This window comes from Bufo gargarizans, chromosome 1, assembly GCF_014858855.1.
Source record: "Bufo gargarizans isolate SCDJY-AF-19 chromosome 1, ASM1485885v1, whole genome shotgun sequence".
Lineage (NCBI taxonomy): Eukaryota > Metazoa > Chordata > Amphibia > Anura > Bufonidae > Bufo > Bufo gargarizans.
Window position 1 is genome coordinate 52,294,979 of NC_058080.1, and position 23,886 is coordinate 52,318,864.

General features: G+C 44.6%; 1 protein-coding gene across 1 annotated transcript; it reads left to right on the top strand.

The window, feature by feature from the left end:
• Positions 1–3,473: 3,473 nt before the first annotated feature.
• On the top strand, positions 3,474–20,115 carry LOC122926714 (progonadoliberin-2). Its single transcript, XM_044278217.1, has 4 exons — positions 3,474–3,570; positions 9,936–10,108; positions 17,096–17,179; positions 19,084–20,115. The coding sequence occupies exons 2-4, from the start codon at positions 9,971–9,973 to the stop codon at positions 19,117–19,119; spliced, it is 258 nt and encodes an 85-aa protein (XP_044134152.1). The 5' UTR covers positions 3,474–3,570; positions 9,936–9,970; the 3' UTR covers positions 19,120–20,115.
• The last annotated feature ends 3,771 nt before the right edge of the window (positions 20,116–23,886 follow it).

A 23,886-nucleotide genomic window follows, 5' to 3' on the forward strand; every position in this document is an offset into this window, starting at 1 on the left:
AGCATTCCCAAATGTCACAGGGGAACAAGTGGAAGCCCAAGGCCAAGGCAGAGGAGGAGCAAGAGGTCGCCAAGGCAGCTGTGTCACGGCCAGCTCCTCTGAGGGCAGGGTTAGCATGGCAGAGATGTGGAAAAGTTTTGTCAACACGCCACAGCTAACTGCACCACCACCTGATACGCAACGTGTTAGCAGGAGGCAACATTTCACTAACATGGTGGAACAGTACATGTGCACACCCCTCCACGTACTGACTGATGGTTCGGCCCCATTCAACTTCTGGGTCTCTAAATTGTCCACGTGGCCAGAGCTAGCCTTTTATGCCTTGGAGGTGCTGGCCTGCCCGGCAGCCAGCGTTTTGTCTGAACGTGTATTCAGCACGGCAGGGGGCGTCATTACAGACAAACGCAGCCGCCTGTCTACAGCCAATGTGGACAAGCTGACGTTCATAAAAATGAACCAGGCATGGATCCCACAGGACCTGTCCATCCCTTGTGCAGATTAGACATTACCTACCTCCCCTTAACCATATATTATTGGACTCCAGGGCACTTCCTCATTCAATCCTATTTTTATTTTCATTTTACCATTATATTGCGAGGCTACCCAAAGTTGAATGAACCTCTCCTGTGTCTGGGTGCCGGGGCCTAAATATATGACAATGGACTGTTCCAATGTTGGGTGACGTGAAGCCTCATTCTCTGCTATGACATGCAGACTGATTCTCTGCTGACATGAAGCCAGATTGTCTGTTACGGGACCTCCCTCCTCTGCCTGTGTGTGTGCTGGGCCTAAATATATGCCAATGGACTGTTGCAGTGGTGGGTGACGTGAAGCCTGATTCTCTGCTATGACATGCAGACTGATTCTCTGCTGACATGAAGCCAGATCCTCTGTTACGGGACCTCTCTCCTCTGCCTGGGTGCTGGGCCTAAATATCTGACAATGGACTGTTGCAGTGGTGGCTGACGTGAAGCCTGATTCTCTGCTATGACATGCAGACTGATTCTCTGCTATGACATGAAGACTGATTCTCTGCTGACATGAAGCCAGATCCTCTGTTACGGGACCTCTCTCCTCTGCCTGGGTGCTGGGCCTAAATATCTGACAATGGACTGTTCCAGTGGTGGGTGACGTGAAGCCAGATTCTCTGCTATGGGACCTCTCTCCAATTGATTTTGGTTAATTTTTATTTATTTTTTATTTTAATTCATTTCCCTATCCACATTTGTTTGCAGGGGATTTACCTACATGTTGCTGCCTTTTGCAGCCCTCTAGCCCTTTCCTGGGCTGTTTTACAGCCTTTTTAGTGCCGAAAAGTTCGGGTCCCCATTGACTTCAATGGGGTTCGGGTTCGGGACGAAGTTCGGATCGGGTTCGGATCCCGAACCCGAACATTTTCGGGAAGTTCGGCCGAACTTCTCGAACCCGAACATCCAGGTGTTCGCTCAACTCTACTCCTGACCTGTGATACAATCTTATATAATATCCTGGAAAGTCTGAAGATGATATATAAGAAAGACCTGAAAAATAACCGCAATAACGTGTACTGGAGGAACATCCATGTGTCAGTAATTGTATAATGTGTTGTGATGTGTATTAAGAAAGTGATGTCCCTTTATATTTATTCTTTTCTATGATTTTATAGTAAGTGTATTGTAATATTTTGTTGCCTGTTTTTAAATAAAAAGATCATTATAGTAGTTATATTCTTGTACATAGGAGCAGTATTATAGTAGTTATATTCTTGTACATAGGAGGTAGTATTATAGTAGTTATATTCTTATACATAGGAGCAGTATTATAGTAGTTATATCCTTGTACATAGGGGGCAGTATTATAGTACTAATATTCTTGTACATAGGAGCAGTATTATAGCAGTTATATTCTTGTACATAGGTGGCAGTATTATAGTAGTTATATTCTTGTACAAAGGAGGCAGTATTATAGTAGTTATATTCTTGTACATAGGAGCAGTATTATAGTAGTTATATCCTTGTACATAGGAGCAGTATTATAGTAGTTATATTCTTGTACATAGGAGCAGTATTATAGTAGTTATATTCTTGTACATAGGAGGCAGTATTATAGTAGTTATATTCTTGTACATAGGAGGCAATATTATAGCAGTTATATTCTTGTACATAGGAGCAGTATTATAGTAGTTATATTCTAGTACATAGGAGCAGTATTATAGTAGTTATATTCTTGTACATAGGAGCAGTATTATAGTAGTTATATTCTTGTACATAGGAGCAGTATTATAGTAGTTATATTCTTGTACATAAGAGGCAGTATTATAGTAGTTATATTCTTGTATGTAGGAGCAGTATTATAGTAGTTATATTCTTGTACACAGGAGCAGTATTATAGTAGTTATATTCTTGTACATAGGAGCAGTATTATAGTAGTTATATTCTTGTATATAGGAGCAGTATTATAGTAGTTATATTCTTGTATATAGGAGCAGTATTATAGTAGTTATATTCTTGTATGTAGGAGCAGTATTATAGTAGTTATATTCTTGTACACAGGAGCAGTATTATAGTAGTTATATTCTTGTACATAAGAGGCAGTATTATAGTAGTTATATTCTTGTATGTAGGAGCAGTATTATAGTAGTTATATTCTTGTATATAGGAGCAGTATTATAGTAGTTATATTCTTGTATATAGGAGCAGTATTATAGTAGTTATATTCTTGTATATAGGAGCAGTATTATAGTAGTTATATTCTTGTATGTAGGAGCAGTATTATAGTAGTTATATTCTTGTACACAGGAGCAGTATTATAGTAGTTATATTCTTGTACACAGGAGCAGTATTATAGTAGTTATATTCTTGTATATAGGAGCAGTATTATAGTAGTTATATTCTTGTATGTAGGAGCAGTATTATAGTAGTTATATTCTTGTACATAGGAGCAGTATTATAGTAGTTATATTCTTGTATGTAGGAGCAGTATTATAGTAGTTATATTCTTGTACATAGGAGGCAGTATTATAGTAGTTATATTCTTGTATATAGAAGGCAGTATTATAGTAGTTATATTCTTGTACACAGGAGCAGTATTATAGTAGTTATATTCTTGTATATAGAAGGCAGTATTATAGTAGTTATATTCTTGTACATAGGAGCAGTATTATAATAGTTATATTCTTGTACATAGGAGCAGTATTATAGTAGTTATATTTTTCACTGCAAGTCAACAGTTTCTTCTCAACTAATTTTTGGATTTGGATAGAATAATCTATTTGAGTAAGTATTCAGATGTTTGCCTTGGACCCCATACACATTATATTTGTTTTACTTCTCAGCCACTTCTGCTCCTATGAAATGTGTTACCCACTTTAGATGTAACAGGGGAGTGCAGCACAGAACCCCCCTCCAAGCTGAAGATGTGATGGCATGTGCTGTGACTTAGACCTGAACATGTCACTAATCAGACCCCACACGTCAGCAGAAGGCAGATCCAGGGAAATCATTCCTATCCAAGCAAAGGGAATGTATAAATACTCGGGGCAAATGCTCACTAAGCAGTGAAGTCTGGTGGATCTAAGCAGACATCTGCAAGGTACGTGCCTCCTCCTACTGTACATCTCACCTTCATTTTATCGACTTGTCCAGTTATTTCTGACAACCGTTTACTCTATTTCTAAGTTTCATTCTAATTTTATGCTATATGTATACATATATATGTAGCAGTGCTGAATGTGTCATCAGACTCTTTCTTTTGTGCCCTGTGATATGCTATGCTCCTACTATTAACCTCTTTAAAAACTTTGTGTAATACCAACATGTGCTGTGCTTATGGACAGCCACATAAATGCATGCTACTCAGCTCTGCTACATCTTAGATATATAGATACGGCAGGGCTGAACATAGCTTTCAATTGTATCTTTTATGCTTCATGATAACTGTTAGTTTTCATGCCGTAAATGTAAAAACATATTATCAAACATATAATGTTATATGCAAATAAGTTGTGCTAAAGACAAACTCGGCTCTGCTACATAACACTTAACATACAGTCGTGGCAGTGCTGAATATGTAATCTGACTGTTTCTTTTGTGCTTTCATAACTCTTGGAATCAAGGATAATGTTTCTGGTTCTTTTCCACTCCTGTGCGCTGCAATGGCAAATTTAGCTCTGCTACATTGATGGAGTCACTCACCACTGCTACATCTTTGCATATTTTGTGGCAGGGTTGACGTTAAACTGTTTATTTTTGTACTTCATGACTCTCCGTTCATTTCCCTGCAGTTCAATGGAAAGGCTAAACACAAACTCATCTCTGCTGCATCTTTACGTAAACAGATGTGAATATGTTTTTGAGCGGTTTTCTTTGTGCAGTGTTAGGGCTCATGCACATGGCCGCGGCACAGACATACGGACATCTTTTGCGGCCCCATTTATTGCGGATCGGATGTGGACAAAAAACACGGTCGTGTGCATGAACCCTTATAGAAAGACTGATGATACCCTATTGTGATATGCCTAGGACCCAATGACAAACTCGGCTCTGCTACATCGTTTGAGCTACAGGACTAGCAGCGCAGACCATATCACTGAACTGTTACTGTCGTAGATTATGATAACTCTTCCCCTTAACAGGATATACCATAAATGTCTGATACACGTCCCACCTGTAGGACCCCCACCCATGTGGAGAATGGGGGTCCGCCGTCCTACCTGGGAAGCATCCAGGCAGAGGGTAAATGGAGAGGTGGCCAGTACTCTGCTTGGTACTGATGGGTCTCTGGTTTGGCTGCTATGAGTTCAATCAGTGGCGTATCGCTAGGACAGGGATCGGCAACGTTCAGAAACTACAACTCCCAGATTCCTTCTTTCATGTCTATGGGAATTACAAGAACAGCCGAGTAAATGTGCATGCTGGGAGTTGTAGTATCACAGCAGCTGGAGTGCTGGATCTTGCTGATCCCTGCGCTTGGATATGCCACCAATGTCGGATACGTGCGGATCCCACCTCTGAGACCACAGCGGGACCCCTGAAGTGAGCGGAGAGCAGCCGAGCATGCATGGCCGCCCTCCATTCATTTTTATGTAGTGGCCACAATCTAATGATATTAAAACACTTTGTGCCAAATGACCTACTCAGCTCTGCTGCATACTCAGCTCTGCCTATACCGATACGGCATGGCTAATTATGTAACGCAACTATTTCTTTTGTGTGTTGCAATGACTCAATGACAGTTTGATATTGGCATCAGCAGTACTACATGACAAACTCAGCTCTGCTACATCTTTCCATGTATAGATATGGCAGGACTAAATAGGGTCACTAGATATTAGTATACATTGTGGCAAATGACAAACCACACTATCCTACGCTGCCCATCTGTCTGTAATATATAGGGGTGAAGATATCTGCAGGACATATTTTGCGGTTCGGTAGGGGGTCCGACGCTCTTGCCCCTCACTGTGGACCAGACTCGCACACATTGTGGGCTATCTAGCTACAACTCGCAGCAGCCCACTTGCTCGGCTGTTCTTGGAGGATTCTGGGAGTTGTAGTTCCAGAACAGCTGGCATGCTGGAGGTTGCTGATCCCTGTTTTAGAGCTTCCATTCATTTCAGTGGCGGGCACACGGGAGCCCTATAAACTAATGCCAGGCGCCTCCAGCTTCCATCTCTTTAGGTCTCTATGAATACTACTTAAAGGGACACGTCTGGGTAAGGTGGTCCCTCGGGGGGCAGGATTACGTTGCCTCTTAAGATCAGGATGACAAGACCTGCAAACGCTCAAACCACATATAAATAGAAATCATAGATGGCAAATATTTGGGCATCTCCTTCATCGATCTGCCCAATGTAATCACCCGCTGCTCACTATATGACATTTCTATTCATTTATTCTGGATGGGGGGGGGGGGGGGGGGTTCTGCTGCTGCTGGAGGACCGAAAATACCAGTGCCAACATGTAGTTCTAAAGAACCCTGACTTACATAAAGGGACATCCATATCCACCAAGAGTCATGCCCCCTACATTTCAAAGGAAATATAATATACACATCCGCCATGGGCTGTTTAAAGAGCACTTCCCCTTTAAATAAAAATTTAAACTAGTCACCCAGTATGATTTTATGTAAACAAGGAATGCTCCTATTCAATGCCAGCAAACAGAGGTCTTGAAATGGTGCTGCCAGCCACTTATCTCCCCCCGTCTACACAGACATAACGTATCTGTTCTGCCAAACCAAATAAACACGCTAATGGTGGAGTTAGGACGTCATTCTCTTGTCTATGCCCAGATTAAAGGGGTTGTCTGGGATTAGAAAAAAGATATAAAAATTTCCCCAAAAAAACTGCGCCACATCTGTTCACAGGTTGTATGTGGCATTGCACCTCAGCCCTGTTCATCTATGGAGAAGACCCATGGACAGATGTGGTGTTTCTCTAAAAAGGCAGCCATGTTTTTTTTAATCCTTGACACCCCCTTTAAGTAAGACCTCAACCTCCCTATACACCCTATCATTACTCCATATGAATTTCTGCTGACTAGCCTTAGTGACTTACCTGCTGACTAGCCCTAGTGACCTACCTGCTGACTAGCCTTAGTGACCTACCTGCTGACTAGCCTTAGTGACTTACCTGCTGACTAGCCTTAGTGATTTACCTGCTGACTTGCCTTAGTGACTTACCTGCTGACTAGCCTTAGTGACTTACCTGCTGACTAGCCTTAGTGACTTAGCTGCTGACTAGCCTTAGTGACTTACCTGCTGACTAGCCTTAGTGACCTACCTGCTGACTAGCCTTAGTGACCTACCTGCTGACTAGCCTTAGTGACTTACCTGCTGACTAGCCTTAGTGACTTACCTTCTGACTAGCCTTAGTGACTTACCTGCTGACTAGCCTTAGTGACTTACCTGCTGACTTGCCTTAGTGACTTACCTGCTGACTAGCCTTAGTGACTTACCTGCTGACCAGCCTTAGTGATTTACCTGCTGACTAGCCTTAGTGATTTACCTGCTGACTAGCCTTAGTGACTTACCTGCTGACTAGCCTTAGTGACTTACCTTCTGACTAGCCTTAGTGACTTACCTGCTGACTAGCCTTAGTGACTTAGCTGCTGACTAGCCTTAGTGACTTACGTGCTGACTAGCCTTAGTGACTTACGTGCTGACTAGCCTTAGTGACTTACCTGCTGACTAGCCTTAGTGACTTACCTGCTGACCAGCCTTAGTGACTTACCTGCTGACCAGCCTTAGTGACTTACCTGCTGACCAGCCTTAGTGACTTACCCTTAACCCACCATAACATACCTGGACGTCATGAGCGTTAAGAGGAAGTATGGAGCGGGGCTCACCCAGTAGGTGCCAGCTGTGTAATCAGCTCTGCTACATCTCCATGGCTTTTTATCTGTTTTTTGTAGGCACTGGAGACAGAGCAATGAGCTTGTGGGGTGAACGGTGACTACAGCCAGGAGACCTTCAAGTCATTGTCCAGACTTTAACACCCTGTCGTTTTTCGATCCAAAATTATGAGCTAAATTCATAAAATATCTTTACAGTGGTCGCAGCTCCATTTTTCTGATACTGAGATACTCATCCTTTGTATAGCCTTAGGGTAAAATGATAAAATTTTGGCTACCTGCAGTCACCACCGGAGGGAGCTCAGGAGCTTACGTCACAGTAATAAGAACAGTATGCAGTTAGCTCCCCCTAGTGGTGACTGTCAGGATTCAGAATTTTATCATAGGCATAGTAAAAAACTAATTGCCACAGAACACTGCACCTAAAAACAATATGGTGTTAAAAGTGGACATTCCCTTTAAGGTTACTCCATATTTTGCATTGTGGCCCTTTAAATAAATATTAGATCTTATTTTTGGATAATATTGAGTCAGTGAGTTAATGATGTATTGCCCACCAGGGTGATGTCGGCTCAGGCCTAGAGGTCATTAGTAGACGTTTAGGCGCCAGACATTTTAGGGAGGGAGTGATGTCAGCGGAGTGCCACATGCGGCGGGGTCGGAGGTTCCCTCATCTTATAAAGGCCACAATTACATCACTGACAGGAACATCATATCATTAATCTGTGATATCTGAAGGCGTCAATACCGCAGGCTCCTCTGCTACTGGAAAACTACAACTCCCAGCATGCTCGCAGCTATCAGCTGCCTTGACAACCACATGGTATGCAGGGAGTTGTACACTCAGATAATGCACTATGATGTAGTAGCTTTACCTGCAGTCCTAACACCCCATGAGAAAGCCAGCTCTGCTACACTGACAACCTCAGCTCTGCTACATATGTTGCACTATGTTTCACCTGATGAGATGGATCCATTAAGCCTCTGGTCCGGGTAAGCAGGTCTTACACAGCACGGACAGGCGGCACTGGTGCAGCAGGATGGGAATAATGCAGCGATAAGGCAGAGTTGAATAACACTTGGTGTAGCAGAGTTGTAATAGTACTGTGGATATGCAGTGATGAGGCAGAGGTGTGAATGCTAGGTGTAGTTAAACTGTACTAGTGGTGCACGGATGCTGAGCTATTAACATGAACCAATGATGCAATGTTGAAGAACATTTGGTGTAGCAGAGCTGTACTGATTCTGAGAAGGTATGAATTGAAGAATACTAGGTGTAGCAGAGCTGTAGTAGTGCTGATGATGGAATGTAGAGAGTTGGCTGTGATGTAGAAGAGTTGATACAGTAATGTAGCAGGGTTGATTGTTTTAGAGCTGGAGTAGTGGCAGGACTATGTAGCAGAGCTGGAGCAGCGACGGGACTGAAGTAGCAGAGTAACAGGACAGAGAGAACCAATGACTAGACTCAGTGATAGTCCACAGGGACGCTGAACGACCTGAATAATCAGGCGGCATCCCACTGTCAGAGGCAGGTACCAATAACCCGCTGGTGTGATGACACCGCAGTGCGCAGGGTTGTCATGGTAACCAGAGGCCGGCCGAGGAGGGGAGCAGGACAGCGCGCCTCTGGATCCTGGACAGGTGAGTAGCATGTAAATGATAAGATACAGGTTCTCAAATCCTGCCCCAAACAGCAGTGTATGTGCAACAATCTGTAGCGTTGCCTCCCCACGTGGACCGGCCCCCGCAGAGCCTTCTTCTATGGGAGGTCCTACATGACCAACAAAGTTACACCCACCATTTTGAGAAACAGGTTGACTTACAAAGAATGGTGGGAAGTGGAGTTAATGGTGGCCTGGGATACAACTGAAGAAGATGAGGGATTTAAAAAATAAATGTACCCCCCCACACTCAAAAAATAAATAATTACATAAATAAATCTGGAAATATTTTCAAAATGGCTTCCAATATTATGTTTATCATCTGTCATATTTATCCCATGATTAATATAAAAAATGAAAATTAGACATCTCCTTCTAATAAAGCTAGAACCAGCCCTGGATCTCACATGGATCCAGAGATCTCCACAGTCATTGCTCTGCTAGATTTATATCAAGCTGACAGCTCAAGGGGAGTGTCCTTTCTGCTGCCGCTCTCTGCCTATCACAGCTCAAGGGGAGTGTCCTTTCTGCTGCCGCTCTCTGCCTATCACAGCTCAAGGGGAGTGTCCTTTCTGCTGCCGTTCTCTGCCTATCACAGCTCAAGGGGAGTGTCCTTTCTGCTGCACTTCTCTCCCTATCACAGTTCAGGGGTGTGTGTGTCCTTTCTGATGCAGCTCTCTCCTGTAACTGTCACAGCTTATAACAGTAGGTATAGCTGGTGGCAGTTGCTGGATGGAACTGAGCATGTGCGACCACCTCACCGATGTTACTATGGACAGAAAAATAATGAAGAGAACAAACAGCAGGTGGAGCTATACCGATGAAGTTTCTTGAATAACTCAGTGGTTATACCATATTTTTGTGCTGCTTTGGGAAATGTAGAATTGTTTTGGTCGGACCACCCCTTTAACAGGAGAATATGTTATTCTTTTTTTCCTCTCAGACCCAGTTCTGTGAACTGTAACCATAAACAGAGCCATGGCCTGCCAAAGTCACCTGGTCCTGCTCCTCCTCGTCCTGATGGCAGTCAGCACACAGCTGTCCCACGGCCAGCACTGGTCTCATGGATGGTACCCAGGAGGCAAGAGGGAGCTGGACATGCCGGCTTCTCCAGAGGTATGGCCTCCACACGGACTGCTCAACCATCCGGGGACACTTCTTTGCCTTTGAAATGAACTCAACTAGTGTTATCTATAGCTAGTAATATCTACAGCTAGTATTATATATGTAGTATTATATATAGCTAGTATTATCTATAGCTAGAAATATCTACAGCTAGTATGATATTTGTAGTATTATATATAGCTTGTACTATACATGTAGTATTATATATAGCTAGTATTATCTATAGCTAGACCTATACATGTAGTATCATATATAGCTAGTATTATCTATAGCTAGTAATATCTTCAGCTAGTACTGTACATGTAGTATTATATATAGCTAGTACTATACATGTAGTATTATATATAGCTAGTATTATCTATAGCTAGTAATATCTTTGGCTAGTACTATACATGTAGTATTATATATAGCTAGTACTATACATGTAGTATTATATATAGCTATTATAATCTATAGCTAGACCTATACATGTAGTATCATATATAGCTAGTATTATCTATAGCTAGTAATATCTTCAGCTAGTACTATACATATAGTATTATATATAGCTAGTATTAGCTATAGCTAGTAATATCTACAGCTAGTACTATACATGTAGCATTATACTGTATATAGCTAGTACTATACATGTAGTATTATCTACAGCTAGTAATATCTAAAGCTAGTATTATATACAGTATGTAGTATTATCTACAGCTAGACCTATACATGTAGTATTATTTATAGCTAGTAATATCTATAACTAGTATTATTCATGTAGTATTATCTATACCTAGCATTATGTATATGTAGTACTATCTATAACTAGTATTATATATATAGTATTATCTGTACCTAGCATTATGTATATGTAGTACTATCTATAACTAGTATTATATATGTAGTATTATCTGTACCTAGCATTATGTATATGTAGTACTATCTATAACTAGTATTATATATGTAGTATTATCTGTAACTAGTATTATGTATATGTAGTACTATCTATAACTAGTATTATATATGTAGTATTATCTGTAACTAGCATTATGTATATGTAGTACTATCTATAATTAGTATTATATATGTATTGTTATCTATAACTAGTATTATATATGCAGTATTATCTATATCAGTGATGGCTAACCTCCGGCACTCTACCTGTGGTAAAACTACAACTCCCAAGATGTACACTTGCTTGGCTGGCTGTTCTCAGAACTCCATAGAAATGAATGGAGCATGCTGGGAGTTGTAGTTTCACCACAGCTGGAGTGTCGGAGGTTAGCCATCACTGATTATTCTATATGTAGTATTATCTATCTATAACTGGTAACTTTCTAACACTAGAAATTATTTTTTCAAAAGTCGGGGGTCGTCTTATACGCCGGGTATACTCAGATCCGATGGTATATTCTACCCCCCAGGCGTTCCCATGGTGACGGGGACGCTTGCCTGGGGGTTAGAATATACAGGGCCCCGCCGCTCACAGGAGAACATTTATAAACTGTAATACGTAACTTTAAATCAGCGCTCATCTCTTTACTACCTTACTCTCAGCTCCAGTAACAGGCAGTGCGGGCGGCGCTCACTGATGTCACGTGCCTGCTCCTCCCACTAGGCGGGCGGCGCTCACTGATGTCACGTGCCTGCTCCTCCCACTAGGCGGGCAGGCGCGTGACATCAGTGAGTGAGCGCCGCCTGCCAGCACTGCCTGTTACCGGAGCTGAGATTAGGGTACCCTAGTAAAGTGATGAGCGCGGATTTAAAGTTAAAGTTACGGATTACAGTTTATAAATGTTCTCCTGTGAGCATCGGGGAGGAGATCTGTGGATGGCACTGTTTAGGGGGGATCTGTGGATGGCACTGTTTAGGGGGGGATCTGTGGATGGCACTGTTTAGGGGGGGATCTGTGGATGGCACTGTTATGGGGAGGGGGATCTGTGGATGGCACTGTTTAGGGGGGATCTGTGGATGGCACTGTTTAGGGGGAATCTGTGGATGGCACTGTTTAGGGGGATCTGTGGATGGCACTGTTTAGGGGGATCTGTAGATGGCACTGTTTAGGGGGATCTGTAGATGGCACTGTTTAAGGGGGGATCTGTGGATGGCACTGTTTAGGGGGATCTGTGGATGGCACTGTTTAGGGGGAATCTGTGGATGGCACTGTTTAGGGGGGGATCTGTGGATGACACTGTTTAGGGGGGGGATCTGTGGATGGCACTGTTTAGGGGGGGGATCTGTGGATGGCACTGTTATGGGGAGGGGGATCTGTGGATGGCACTGTTTAGGGGGATCTGTGGATGGCACTGTTTAGGGGGGGATCTGTGGATGGCACTGTTTAGGGGGGGATCTGTGGATGGCACTGTTATGGGGAGGGGGATCTGTGGATGGCACTGTTTAGGGGGGGATCTGTGGATGGCACTGTTATGGGGAGGGGGATCTGTGGATGGCACTGTTTAGGGGGGATCTGTGGATGGCACTGTTTAGGGGGGGATCTGTGGATGGCACTGTTTAGGGGGGGATCTGTGGATGGCACTGTTTAGGGGGGGATCTGTGGATGGCACTGTTTAGGGGGGATCTGTGGATGGCACTGTTTAGGGGGGATCTGTGGATGGCACTGTTTAGGGGGGATCTGTGGATGGCACTGTTATGGGGAGGGGGATCTGTGGATGGCACTGTTTAGGGGGGATCTGTTGATTGCACTGTTTAGGGGGGGATCTGTGGATGGCACTGTTTAGGGGGGGATCTGTGGATGGCACTGTTTAGGGGGGATCTGTGGATGGCACTGTTTAGGGGGGATCTGTGGATGGCACTGTTTAGGGGGGATCTGTGGATGGCACTGTTTAGGGGGGATCTGTGGATGGCACTGTTTAGGGGGGATCTGTGGATGGCACTGTTTAGGGGGGATCTGTGGATGGCACTGTTATGGGGGGATCTGTGGATGGAACTGTTATGGGGAGGGGGATCTGTGGATGACACATATAGCATAGGATGCTATATAGTGTCATCCACAAATCCCCTCCCCATAGCAGTGTCATCCACCGATCCCAGTCAGTTCCCTGGACTGGAGAAGATCGTCTTGGAGACAGGGAGGGCTGGGCAGGCAGGGGTAGTCTTATACGGCGAGTATAGCCCAAAACCTATATTGTAAATGGAAAAGTTGGGGTCGTCTTATACGCCGGAAAATAACTAGTATTATCTATCTATACCTGGTAGTGTCTATAACTAGTATTATCTATCTATACCTGGTAGTGTCTATAACTAGTATTATCCATCTATACCTGGTAGTGTCTATAACTAGTATTATCTATCTATACCTGGTAGTGTCTATAACTAGTATTATCTATCTATACCTGGTAGTGTCTATAACTAGTATTATCCATCTATAACTGGTAGTGTCTATAACTAGTATTATCCATCTATACCTGGTAGTGTCTATAACTAGTATTATCTATCTATACCTGGTATGCTCTATAACTAGTATTATCTATCTATACCTGGTAGTGTCTATAACTAGTATTATCCATCTATAACTGGTAGTGTCTATAACTAGTATTATCTATCTATACCTGGTAGTGTCTATAACTAGTATTATCTATCTATACCTGGTAGTGTCTATGACTAGTATTATCTATCTATACCTGGTATGCTCTATAACTAGTATTATCTATCTATACCTGGTAGTGTCTATAACTAGTATTATCTAGTCCTGCTTTAAGTCTATCAGATTGAGCATCACTGAGAAACTGAAGTCATCTGATTGGCTATGACGAGGCTTCCTGGCAGCCAATCAGATGACTTTCACCTAGCAAGTCACGGTCTTCCTATGAAATGTCTAAGACCAGAGTCCAGGGGCAGGAAGTGCTGTCATAGGGACACAGGCACAGAACCCCTTTCCATAGATATTAGACCTTTGCTTGTAATAGAGAGGGTTCCTGACGTGGGACAACCCTGTAAGGAGCACCCCAATCATCCAAGGACCTGCAGTGATCGATCTGCCTCTGTGGGGGGCCACATTATATGGGGGTCTTCAAACATGGCATATGGGGCTTGCAGAGGGGTTCCTGGATTATAGAAACCGTTAACCCTTCACGCCCTCAGGAGAAAGTCTGTAAGCATCGTCTGCTCTAATACCTCCCTCCTCCAGTGCCCCCTACTGGCAGATTCTAGGATGTGCATCCTGCAGGACTATATAGCCTCGGTGCTGACTTCCCTGATGCGACTTGGCCCATTTGGCCGCTGAAGCCTGTCGAATCTCCGCAGCAGGATCTTAGTAAACCACAGGTGTCAGAGGTGGGACGACGCTCATCTCTCAGAGGTGTCAGAATCGGGATGACTCATTATTCTCAAAACCAGTAAGGCCATTTTATTACATGTGCTCTTTGCTACATATTAAAACATAACTTTTATTGTTGCTTGTAAACATAAACATCTACTGATATATCTAAAATCCTCATCTGTGTCACTTGGTGACTTTTGTCACATGTGTTTGTGACACTGCCATCTTCACAGTGCAGCAGTTGCAGATATATACAGTGAGCCGTGTCGGGGCTTTGCTGCCTGCGCTACATGGAACATCTACTCCCTAGTATTTTCTACTAAACAGTCCACCTGATGCCTAAAACTACTTTAACCCCTTAAGGACCATTTTTGCATTTTCGTTTTTCACTCCCCGCCTTCTCATTGTCCTAACTTTTTTTATTTTTTTCATTCACATAGCCTTATGAGGGCTTATTTTTTGAGGGAGATGTTGTACTTTCTAATGGCGCCATTTAGGGTTGCATACCATGTAGTAGGGAGCGGGAAAAAAATTCCAAGTGGGGTAGAATTGGGGGGAAAAAATGCAATTCTGATATTTTTTTTACTCTGTTCACAATGCGGTAAAATTGACCAGTTATCTTCCTTCTCCAGGTCAGTACGGTTCCAACGATACCACATTTGTATAATTTTTTAATACTCAAAAAAAAATAAAAAATCTTTGAGGAAAAAAATAAGATTTTTTCATAACCATATTCTGACCCCCTATACCTTTTTTGTAGCTATGTGTACGGGGCTGTGTGAGGGCTCATTTTTTGCAGGACGATCTGTTCTTTTCAGTGATACCAATTTTAAGTGGGTGCGACTTTTTTATCACTTTTTACTCTTATTAAAAATTATTGGGTAGTTGAAGTGACAAAAAATTGTCTGTTTTAATTTTTTTTCTTGCTACACCATTTGCCGTATTCCATTAACATTGTTATATTTTAATAGTATGGGCATTTTCGCACGCGGCGATGCCCATGATGTTTATTGTTTTTATTGGTTAAGTATTTTTATTTTAAGGAAATTAGGGTGATTTGAACATTTTTTTTATATTTGTAAAAACTTTTTTTTTTACTTTTTTTTTAAATCGCCTTGGGTGATAATAACTGGCAGTCATTCGATTTCCCATAGTATTCAGTGATGGCTAATCATTGAAGACTTCATTTGCACTATATCAGTGATGGCTAACCTTGGCACTCCAGCTGTGGTAAAACTACAACTCCCAAGATGCCCCCTTGCTTGGCTGCTCTCAGAGCTCTATAGAAATAAATGGAGCATGCTGGGAATCGTAGTTTCACCACAGCTGGAGTGCCAAGGTTAGCCATTACTGCACTATATCAATACAAGGCTGCCACCTAGTGGCCTGTATTGATATATACATCTAATTGACTTTGAAGCCTGCTTGAGGCTTCGGTCAATTAGCTCAAGGCAACAAGTTCCCCGATCTCAGCCAGACCGGACCGGAAGCGCACGACTTCTGGTTACGGTCTACGCAGATGGCGTGGTCACATTCGACCACGGCATCTGAAAGGTAAGATGTCTTCTTGACCTAATGAAAATAATGAAAGTTATAAAAATGTGCTTATGGTCAGCATTTGTTGGAATTTAAGAAGTGGGACGGCGCTCATCTCTCAGAAGGTGTCAGAGGTGGGACGGCGCTCATCTCTCAGAAGGTGTCAGAGGTGGGACGGCGCTCATCTCTCAGAAGGTGTCAGAGGTGGGACGGCGCTCATCTCTCAGAAGGTGTCAGAGGTGGGACGGCGCTCATCTCTCAGAAGGTGTCAGAAGTGGACGGCGCTCATCTCTCAGAAGGTGTCAGAAGTGGGACGGCGCTCATCTCTCAGAAGGTGTCAGAGGTGGGACGGCGCTCATCTCTCAGAAGGTGTCAGAAGTGGGACGGCGCTCATCTCTCAGAAGGTGTCAGAGGTGGGACGGCGCTCATCTCTCAGAAGGTGTCAGAGGTGGGACGGCGCTCATCTCTCAGAAGGTGTCAGAGGTGGGACGGCGCTCATCTCTCAGAAGGTGTCAGAGGTGGGACGGCGCTCATCTCTCAGAAGGTGTCAGAGGTGGGACGGCGCTCATCTCTCAGAAGGTGTCAGAGGTGGGACGGCGCTCATCTCTCAGAAGGTGTCAGAAGTGGGACGGCGCTCATCTCTCAGAAGGTGTCAGAAGTGGGACGGCGCTCATCTCTCAGAAGGTGTCAGAGGTGGGACGGCGCTCATCTCTCAGAAGGTGTCAGAGGTGGGACGGCGCTCATCTCTCAGAAGGTGTCAGAGGTGGGACGGCGCTCATCTCTCAGAAGGTGTCAGAGGTGGGACGGCGCTCATCTCTCAGAAGGTGTCAGAGGTGGGACGGCGCTCATCTCTCAGAAGGTTTCAGAGGTGGGACGGCGCTCATCTCTCAGAAGGTGTCAGAAGTTGGACGGCGCTCATCTCTCAGAAGGTGTCAGAGGTGGGACGGCGCTCATCTCTCAGAAGGTGTCAGAGGTGGGACGGCGCTCATCTCTCAGAAGGTGTCAGAGGTGGGACGGCGCTCATCTCTCAGATGCAAACTGTGTCCTATGGGCCTAGACTCAACCCAGCAGAACAAGCACAAAAGTTTCAATAAGTAGCAGGGACACATATTAGGATGCCATCATGCTCTTCAACACATCCCACAATTTGAATTGACTTGGCATGACCTCTATTTTATCCGCAGGTCTCAGAAGAAATTAAGCTTTGTGAAGGAGAGGAATGCGCTTATCTCAGGAACCCCAGGAAAAACCTGTTAAAAAACATATTGGTAAGAAGAATTCACTTAAAGGGATTCCAACTGCAATCCTGTAAAACTATTTTAATCTGGGACCTAAGAGGTGTCGGATTATCAGATGTTCTGGATTACTGGATGAAAACTGTGTAATATTAGACAATCTTCATGAAGATGTATGAAAATGTGAACATAAATTGGCTGCTATCAGTATATGTTCTAATAGGCAGAATTCCTTAAAGGGGCAGTCTCACAAAGACAATCCCTTTTAAAAAGGGGCCAATGTAATCGGCTGATCACCAAAGGTCCAGCTCCTGATGCATTCAAACAAACGGACGTCCATGACATGCATGGTTCCGCTGGGTCAGCCGTGGACATTCTGGCCCATAGAGGCGGGAATCCCCTCTCTCTCTGATGTCCAGGACATATGGATAGGAATTGTCTTGGTGGGACAACCCCTTTAATCAGGCCTGTTGGAATAAGCTCTGGACTATCAGGTTTTGAGGCTTATCACATTCCGGGTTTATGGTGGTTGCCGGAACCCTCCTTAATTACACATAACTCACCTGCAGAAGAAAGTTTGTAATATACTACATCTCAAAGTTGTGTGGATCGGCCGCTTGAAAAGCGGTCATGTGACGATCCTCTCCTGAAAATCCAGCTTCCACCGACCTTCACAAGATTTGCAGCCTAGACTATGTGGACTGGGCCAGAACTATTAATCTCCCTTGCGCATGTGGGAACTTCTGAAGCCACCTTCTTTGCGCATGCGCCAGGGAGAGGAGACTTTTGGCAGAATTGAATTCCCATCTATGGCCCATGCCTGAAACCTGATAAAGGACACAACATCGAAGGAAGCTGGACTTTCAGAAGTGGAGCCTTCAGTGACCCAGTTCCCTGCAACTTCGAGAGATTAAGTATATTACAAACTTTCTCCTACAGATGATCCCAGAAAACTCCTTTAGCCATATATCACCTTTATAAGAAATTTGGTTTCAGTTTTCAGGATCGAGTCAGTGCATAGAAATTGACGGTTCCATTGTTTACTTCCTGATAATGCGCTGCCCACACAGGCGCAGAGCTCGTTACAGTGTACAAGATGTTCCTCTTTATAAGGGGGCCCATACACCTAGCTGTAGTATACAGTGTAGTCGGAGACCCCCCCCCCAGGAAAAACTGAGTGTGGTTTTCACATATTCCACTGCTGGGACTAAAACCCGTAACAGAAACCTGTGGCTTGGCCAGTTGGTTTTTGACTGCCAGACACACTACCGCCAGCAAGCAGAGATCTTGAAAATGGTATGGAACTGAAACACAAAGAGGGACATTTATCAAAACTGGCGTTCCCATACACCAGTCTTGATCCCTATGTGCTGGAAATGCGCCTAAACTGAAGTCTACACCAGCTAGGGGCCGGCGCAGACTTCAGCTATAACTTATGCCAGTTTCTGGGCCACACACAGTTAAGACCCTCCCCTTTTCTTTCCACTTTAGAAAAGTGGCAAGAAGCTAAAAAAGTTGCAAATTATGGTGCAAATATTGCGTGTGCTGTAATTCACAAATACCCATCCGATTCCGGTGCGGAAAAAAATAACGTTACAAAAACCACAACTTTGTAAAATCCACACCTCACAGAAGTGTGAGGGCACCCTATTACAATGCCCGGGCATGACAAGTGCTGATCGGCGATAAATGTGTTGATCGGCGCTATTAGATAGGTTGGTGCAAAGCGGACGGAGGGGGAATGATAGAGACTGATCCAACACCGGCAGGAGAGTTTTTAGAGGAGATAAAAAAGTTTTGGAGAGAAAGAAAGGAATGAGGGAAATCCAGAGTATGGCGAGATCTTCAGGCAAACGCTGCAACTGAAAACCCTATTAAAATCTGGTCTAGAACACCCGTCCTGTAGACTGACCCTCCACCATCTTATTCTCTTTCAGAATGACGTACTGGCAAGACATCTCCAGAAGAAGTGACCCGTTATAACCGATTATGCTGCGCGTTTCACCCCGGACTCCTGTGTTGTTTTGAAGCCACGCCATGTTTAACATTCTCCTAGAGCAGCCGGTGCCCGGGCATCCTTCACCACGCCGGGCACTGTTTTATTTCTGTATGAGACATCCCTTATACGCCAGGGGATCTGTACGGGGCAGATATCCTTTGTTCTTATACATTGCCTTCTTCATATGTCCCTTTTTTGTGTTTTCCTGGGATTTCCATAAATAATTTATATGTATTTAGCTAGATGACACTGCGGGGGGGGGGGGGGGTTAAAAGGGGACATCTTGAAATAAAATCCATTGTCTGGAATGCAGTCCAGTATCCGTACGCAGAGGGGCAATTCTGTATATATATATATATGTGGCGGTCCACCACTAGAGGAAGCTAAAGAGCTTATTGAGTTCCTCAGATACAGCCCTTGGTTCCATTACATCACATTCAATGTAGCAGCCATAGGCCACCCAGAAACAGCATAGATCCATCTTCATAGCTTGGAGTAGTTAGGTGCCCCTCAAAGGCCACCACAGCTCCCTGCCCCCAAGAAATAACATACGTCCCTCAAGAAACAGTACAGCTCTATGTCCACATGGAACAACCTTCAAACTGGTACAGCTTGATGTCCAGACAAATGGTGTAGTTACATGCCCCATGAAATAGTGCCCCCAAAAACCACCACAGCTCCCTGCCCCCGAGACAATGCACAGAGCATACACATGACCACCAAGAAATGGGACAGCTCCATGGACACAAGATGGCATCTACAAAAAAAAAGAAGCAATCACATGCCTCCCAAAATGGTGAAGCCACATGCCCCCCCTTGCTCCATTGATATGCTCACTATTGTCTCCCTGCCAGGTCTTCTGTGTGATACTGCCCCCTGCTGGCTGCATTCATGGAGGTCTCCTGTGGAACATGACTGGTAATAGTGCAGTAGAGGGTAGAGAGCCAGGTGCAGCAAAGAGGGCAGTAGGTGGTAGGCTCCTACGCTACCTCTAGTGGTGATGTTCTGGTTCTGTTAGGTCACAGTCCTGTGCTGGGAGGTCACTGCACTAACACCAGCACCATAGAACCTTTGTGTTTTACAATGTCCCAGCATGGTGGCATTCTAGAACATGCAGGTTTGCGGTCAGTGATCAATACACTGCTCCCCAACTGAGCTGCTCAGCCCTGTAAACAATGGGGGCAACAGTGCAGTCAAATACATGTTAAGCGTGCCGTCATATCATTTTACTTCATGTCTGTAGATCTCCAATAAAACTTGTTTAGGAATAAAGTGAAAAATGTTCACAATTTTGTTGCATCACTTTACAGAAGGTATAAAAATCCTCCCCAGAAATACTCTGTACTGCTGGGGATTCTGTAACAAGCAAGCAGATCTAGACTATGTAGATGGAGTGTCAGTTTCTATTGCGGCCTACCTAACAGTCCTTATCACAGGTGGCTTCTGGAAGCCTAGGTCTCTGCTCAGGTTCTGGACTCCTCTGGTTCTGGGTACTCCTCATGGAGCTGCTCTGAACTATGGTTGGCTTCTCGATCGGAGTCACAGGCAGTCCCTACTTCTCCATCATGTTGGCTGGGCACAGCCTAGAAGAAAACTTTGGTCGGAGCTGAAACATAGACTCTCTCGCTAGCAAGAGATCAGCAACCTTCTTGGTGATAGCCCAAACCTCGGCAAATGACACCATCCTGAAGGCGCTTTAGTTGGGTTAGGTGGGGTTCTTCAATCTATTCATAAAAGTTCGGCTAGCATAGGCAACTGATGGCCCATCCCTGGTCATCTTGCCCTTGAGTCAGCATGGCTCCCAGACCAGTTGGTGTAGTCAGCATAGGCCAGGGCAGGTGCACAAGTCAACAACTTTTTCAACTACCTGAAAAATCTTAGTCCACCACCACCTTCTTCTTTAAAGTCCAGGGAATGGCCCCTTTCAGAAGTAAGTATAGAGGTGTGGCCGTCCTTTGCAAAGTCTTCTGATGAACTGTTGGTAGTAGCCAACCAGTCCTAGGAACGGTCAGAGCTCAGTCATGTTGTTGGGCCATTGCTGCACTACCTTTGAGTCTATGGATCAGAGCTCCTCCTTGGTTACCAGGTGCCCCTTGCACTCAATGCTTTCTCTGAAAAGATGACACTTGCTGGGATTCAGCTTCAACCCGTGCACCAGAGCCAGCACCAGATACAACATCTGCAGATGTTCAGAGAAGGTTGCTGAAAAGTTAGCAATGTCATCTTATTACATCAGTGGGCACTCAGCCTAGGCATAGCTCCAAGTCTCAAGAAGGTTGTTGGTGGTGGTTTAATAAATACGGTCTTCTCTTTGTCTTTTTTGGCCATGGGTACCTACCAGTGTCTACTGTCCAAATCCAGGGCAAAGAATTTAGTATTGCCCAGAGCTACCACTGAGTTTTCTATTCAGAGCACTGGGTGGGCATCTCACTGTAATGTAGGGTAGGAATCAGTTCATCCCCTAGTCTCCAACTCACTACTGTCCCTACCTACTTAGACAATCCACCCTAAACGGCGGCCCCCAACTGGGCGGCTGTCCCTATCCTGTACAAGGCACAGGAGCTACAGGGGAAAGGTGGTAAGACAGAAGGTTAGAACCGGACAAGAGACACAAGACAGGGTCCAAACCAGAGAAAGCATCAGAACCAACGCACGACAGAGAGTCTGAGTCCTAATACTGTACAGGGTAAGAACCAGGAGATAGCAATAGCAGAAACAGAAGTCAGGCAATGTCAGGGCAATCCAAAGGTCTGATATCCAGGAGTATATAGTAACTGTAAGGCCATTGAGGTAATAAGGACCGATCATCGGCGACCGTGGTCAGCAGTCACCTGTTTAAATAGCCCACGGCAACAAGCATGGGACTCTGGCCCTCATCCTGATTGGCCTCGGGTCCCAATCTAAAGGTCATACTGCCGTGACCTCAGCACACATAGGAGCGGCGAGCTGCTGTAATGAGGCCGGGATCACCACGGGCGCACTAGAAGGTAAGTACACGACACTCACATGGTGCATGGACTCCTATCCTTCTTCTTCACTAGCTATAAGGACTTCTACTCTGAATGGTGACATAGCCGTCCGCCATCTGATCTAACATGGCATCTCGACAGAGGGCCTGAGAGAAAGGGCAATACCAGTCCAGAGTAAGGTTGCCACCCGGCAGGTATTTTAGTGGCCCTGCCGGTGCCGATACTTTTTTTTCAACATTGCCGGTATGTTCCTAACAGGACTGCTACTATTGAGCGCTTCCATTGTGTAGTGCTCGTTAGTGCAACTTGTGTTCATAAAAAAAAAAAGCACTCACCTCCTCTATTTGCTCGCGCGGCTACCTGGAGGACAGAACCTGCGAGACGTCATCACGCTGGCGCGCAGGTCCTGAGCTTCCAGTCAGCAGGGAGTGTTCACAGCAGCGCAAGCAAATGGAGGAGGTGAGTGTTGTTTTTTTTTTTTTTTGCAGAAACAGAGGGGGCACTAATGGGGGCATTATTCTAACTGGGGGCACTAATGGGGGCATTATTCTAACTGTGGGCACTAATGGGGGCATTATTCTGACTGGAAGCACTAATGGGGGCATTATTCTAACTGGGGGCACTAATGAAGGCATTATTCTAACTGGGGGCACTGATGGGGGCATTATTCTAACCGAGGGGCACTAATGGGCATTATTCTAACTGGGGGCACTAATAAAGGCATTATTCTAACTGGGGGGCACTAATGGGCATTATTCTAATTGGGGGCACTAATGAGGGACATCATTCTAACTGGGGGCACTAATAGGGGCATTATTCTAACTGGGGCACTAATGAAGGCATTATTCTAACTGGGGGCACTGATAGGGGCATTATTCTAACTGGGGGCACTAATGAGGGACATCATTCTAACTGGGGGCACTAATAGGGGGCATTAGTCTAACTGGGGGCACTAATACGGGGCATTAGTCTAACTGAGGGCACTAATGAGGGACATTATTCTAACTGGGGGCACTAATGGGGGCATTATTCTTACTGGGGGCACTAATGGGGCATTATTTTTACTGGGGCACCAATGGGGGCACTAATGTAAGCATTATTCTAACTGGGGAGTACTAATGGGGGCATAAATGTAACTGGGGCACTCATGGGGTCATTATTCTAACTGGGGGCACTGATGGGGGCATTATTCTAACTGGGGGCACTAATGGGGTCATTATTCTAACTGGGGGCACTCATGGGGCATTATTCTAACTGGGGGTACTAATGGGGGCATAATTCTAACTTGGGGGCACTAATGAGGGACATTATTATAACTGGGGGGCACTAATGGGCATTATTCTAACTGGGGGCACTAATTAGGGACATTATTCTAACTGGGGGCACTAATGAGGGACATTATTCTAACTTGGGGGCACTAATGGAGGGGCATTAGTCTAACTGAGGGCACTAATGGGGGACATTATTCTAACTGGGGGCACTAATGGGGCATTATTCCAACTAGGGGCACTAATGGGGGCATTATTCTAACTGGGGGCACCAATGGAGGCATTATTCTAACTGGGGGCACTCATGGGGCATTATTCTAACTGGGGGTACTAATGGGGGCATAATTCTAACTGGGGGCACTAATTTGGGGCATTATTCTTCCTGGGAGGCACTAATGGGGGCATTATTCTTACTGGGGGGGCACTAATGGGGACATTATTTTTACTGGGGCACTAATGGGCCCATTACTCTTACTGGGGGCACTAATGGGGGGCATTAATTCT

Bases quoted from the DNA above. Each gene is read 5' to 3' on its own strand.
- LOC122926714 (XM_044278217.1), top strand. From the start codon at position 9,971: ATGGCCTGCCAAAGTCACCTGGTCCTGCTCCTCCTCGTCCTGATGGCA. The intron at 10,109-17,095 runs GTATGGCCTCCA...TTTTATCCGCAG, and splicing joins ACATGCCGGCTTCTCCAGAG to GTCTCAGAAGAAATTAAGCT. The intron at 17,180-19,083 runs GTAAGAAGAATT...ATTCTCTTTCAG, and splicing joins ACCTGTTAAAAAACATATTG to AATGACGTACTGGCAAGACA.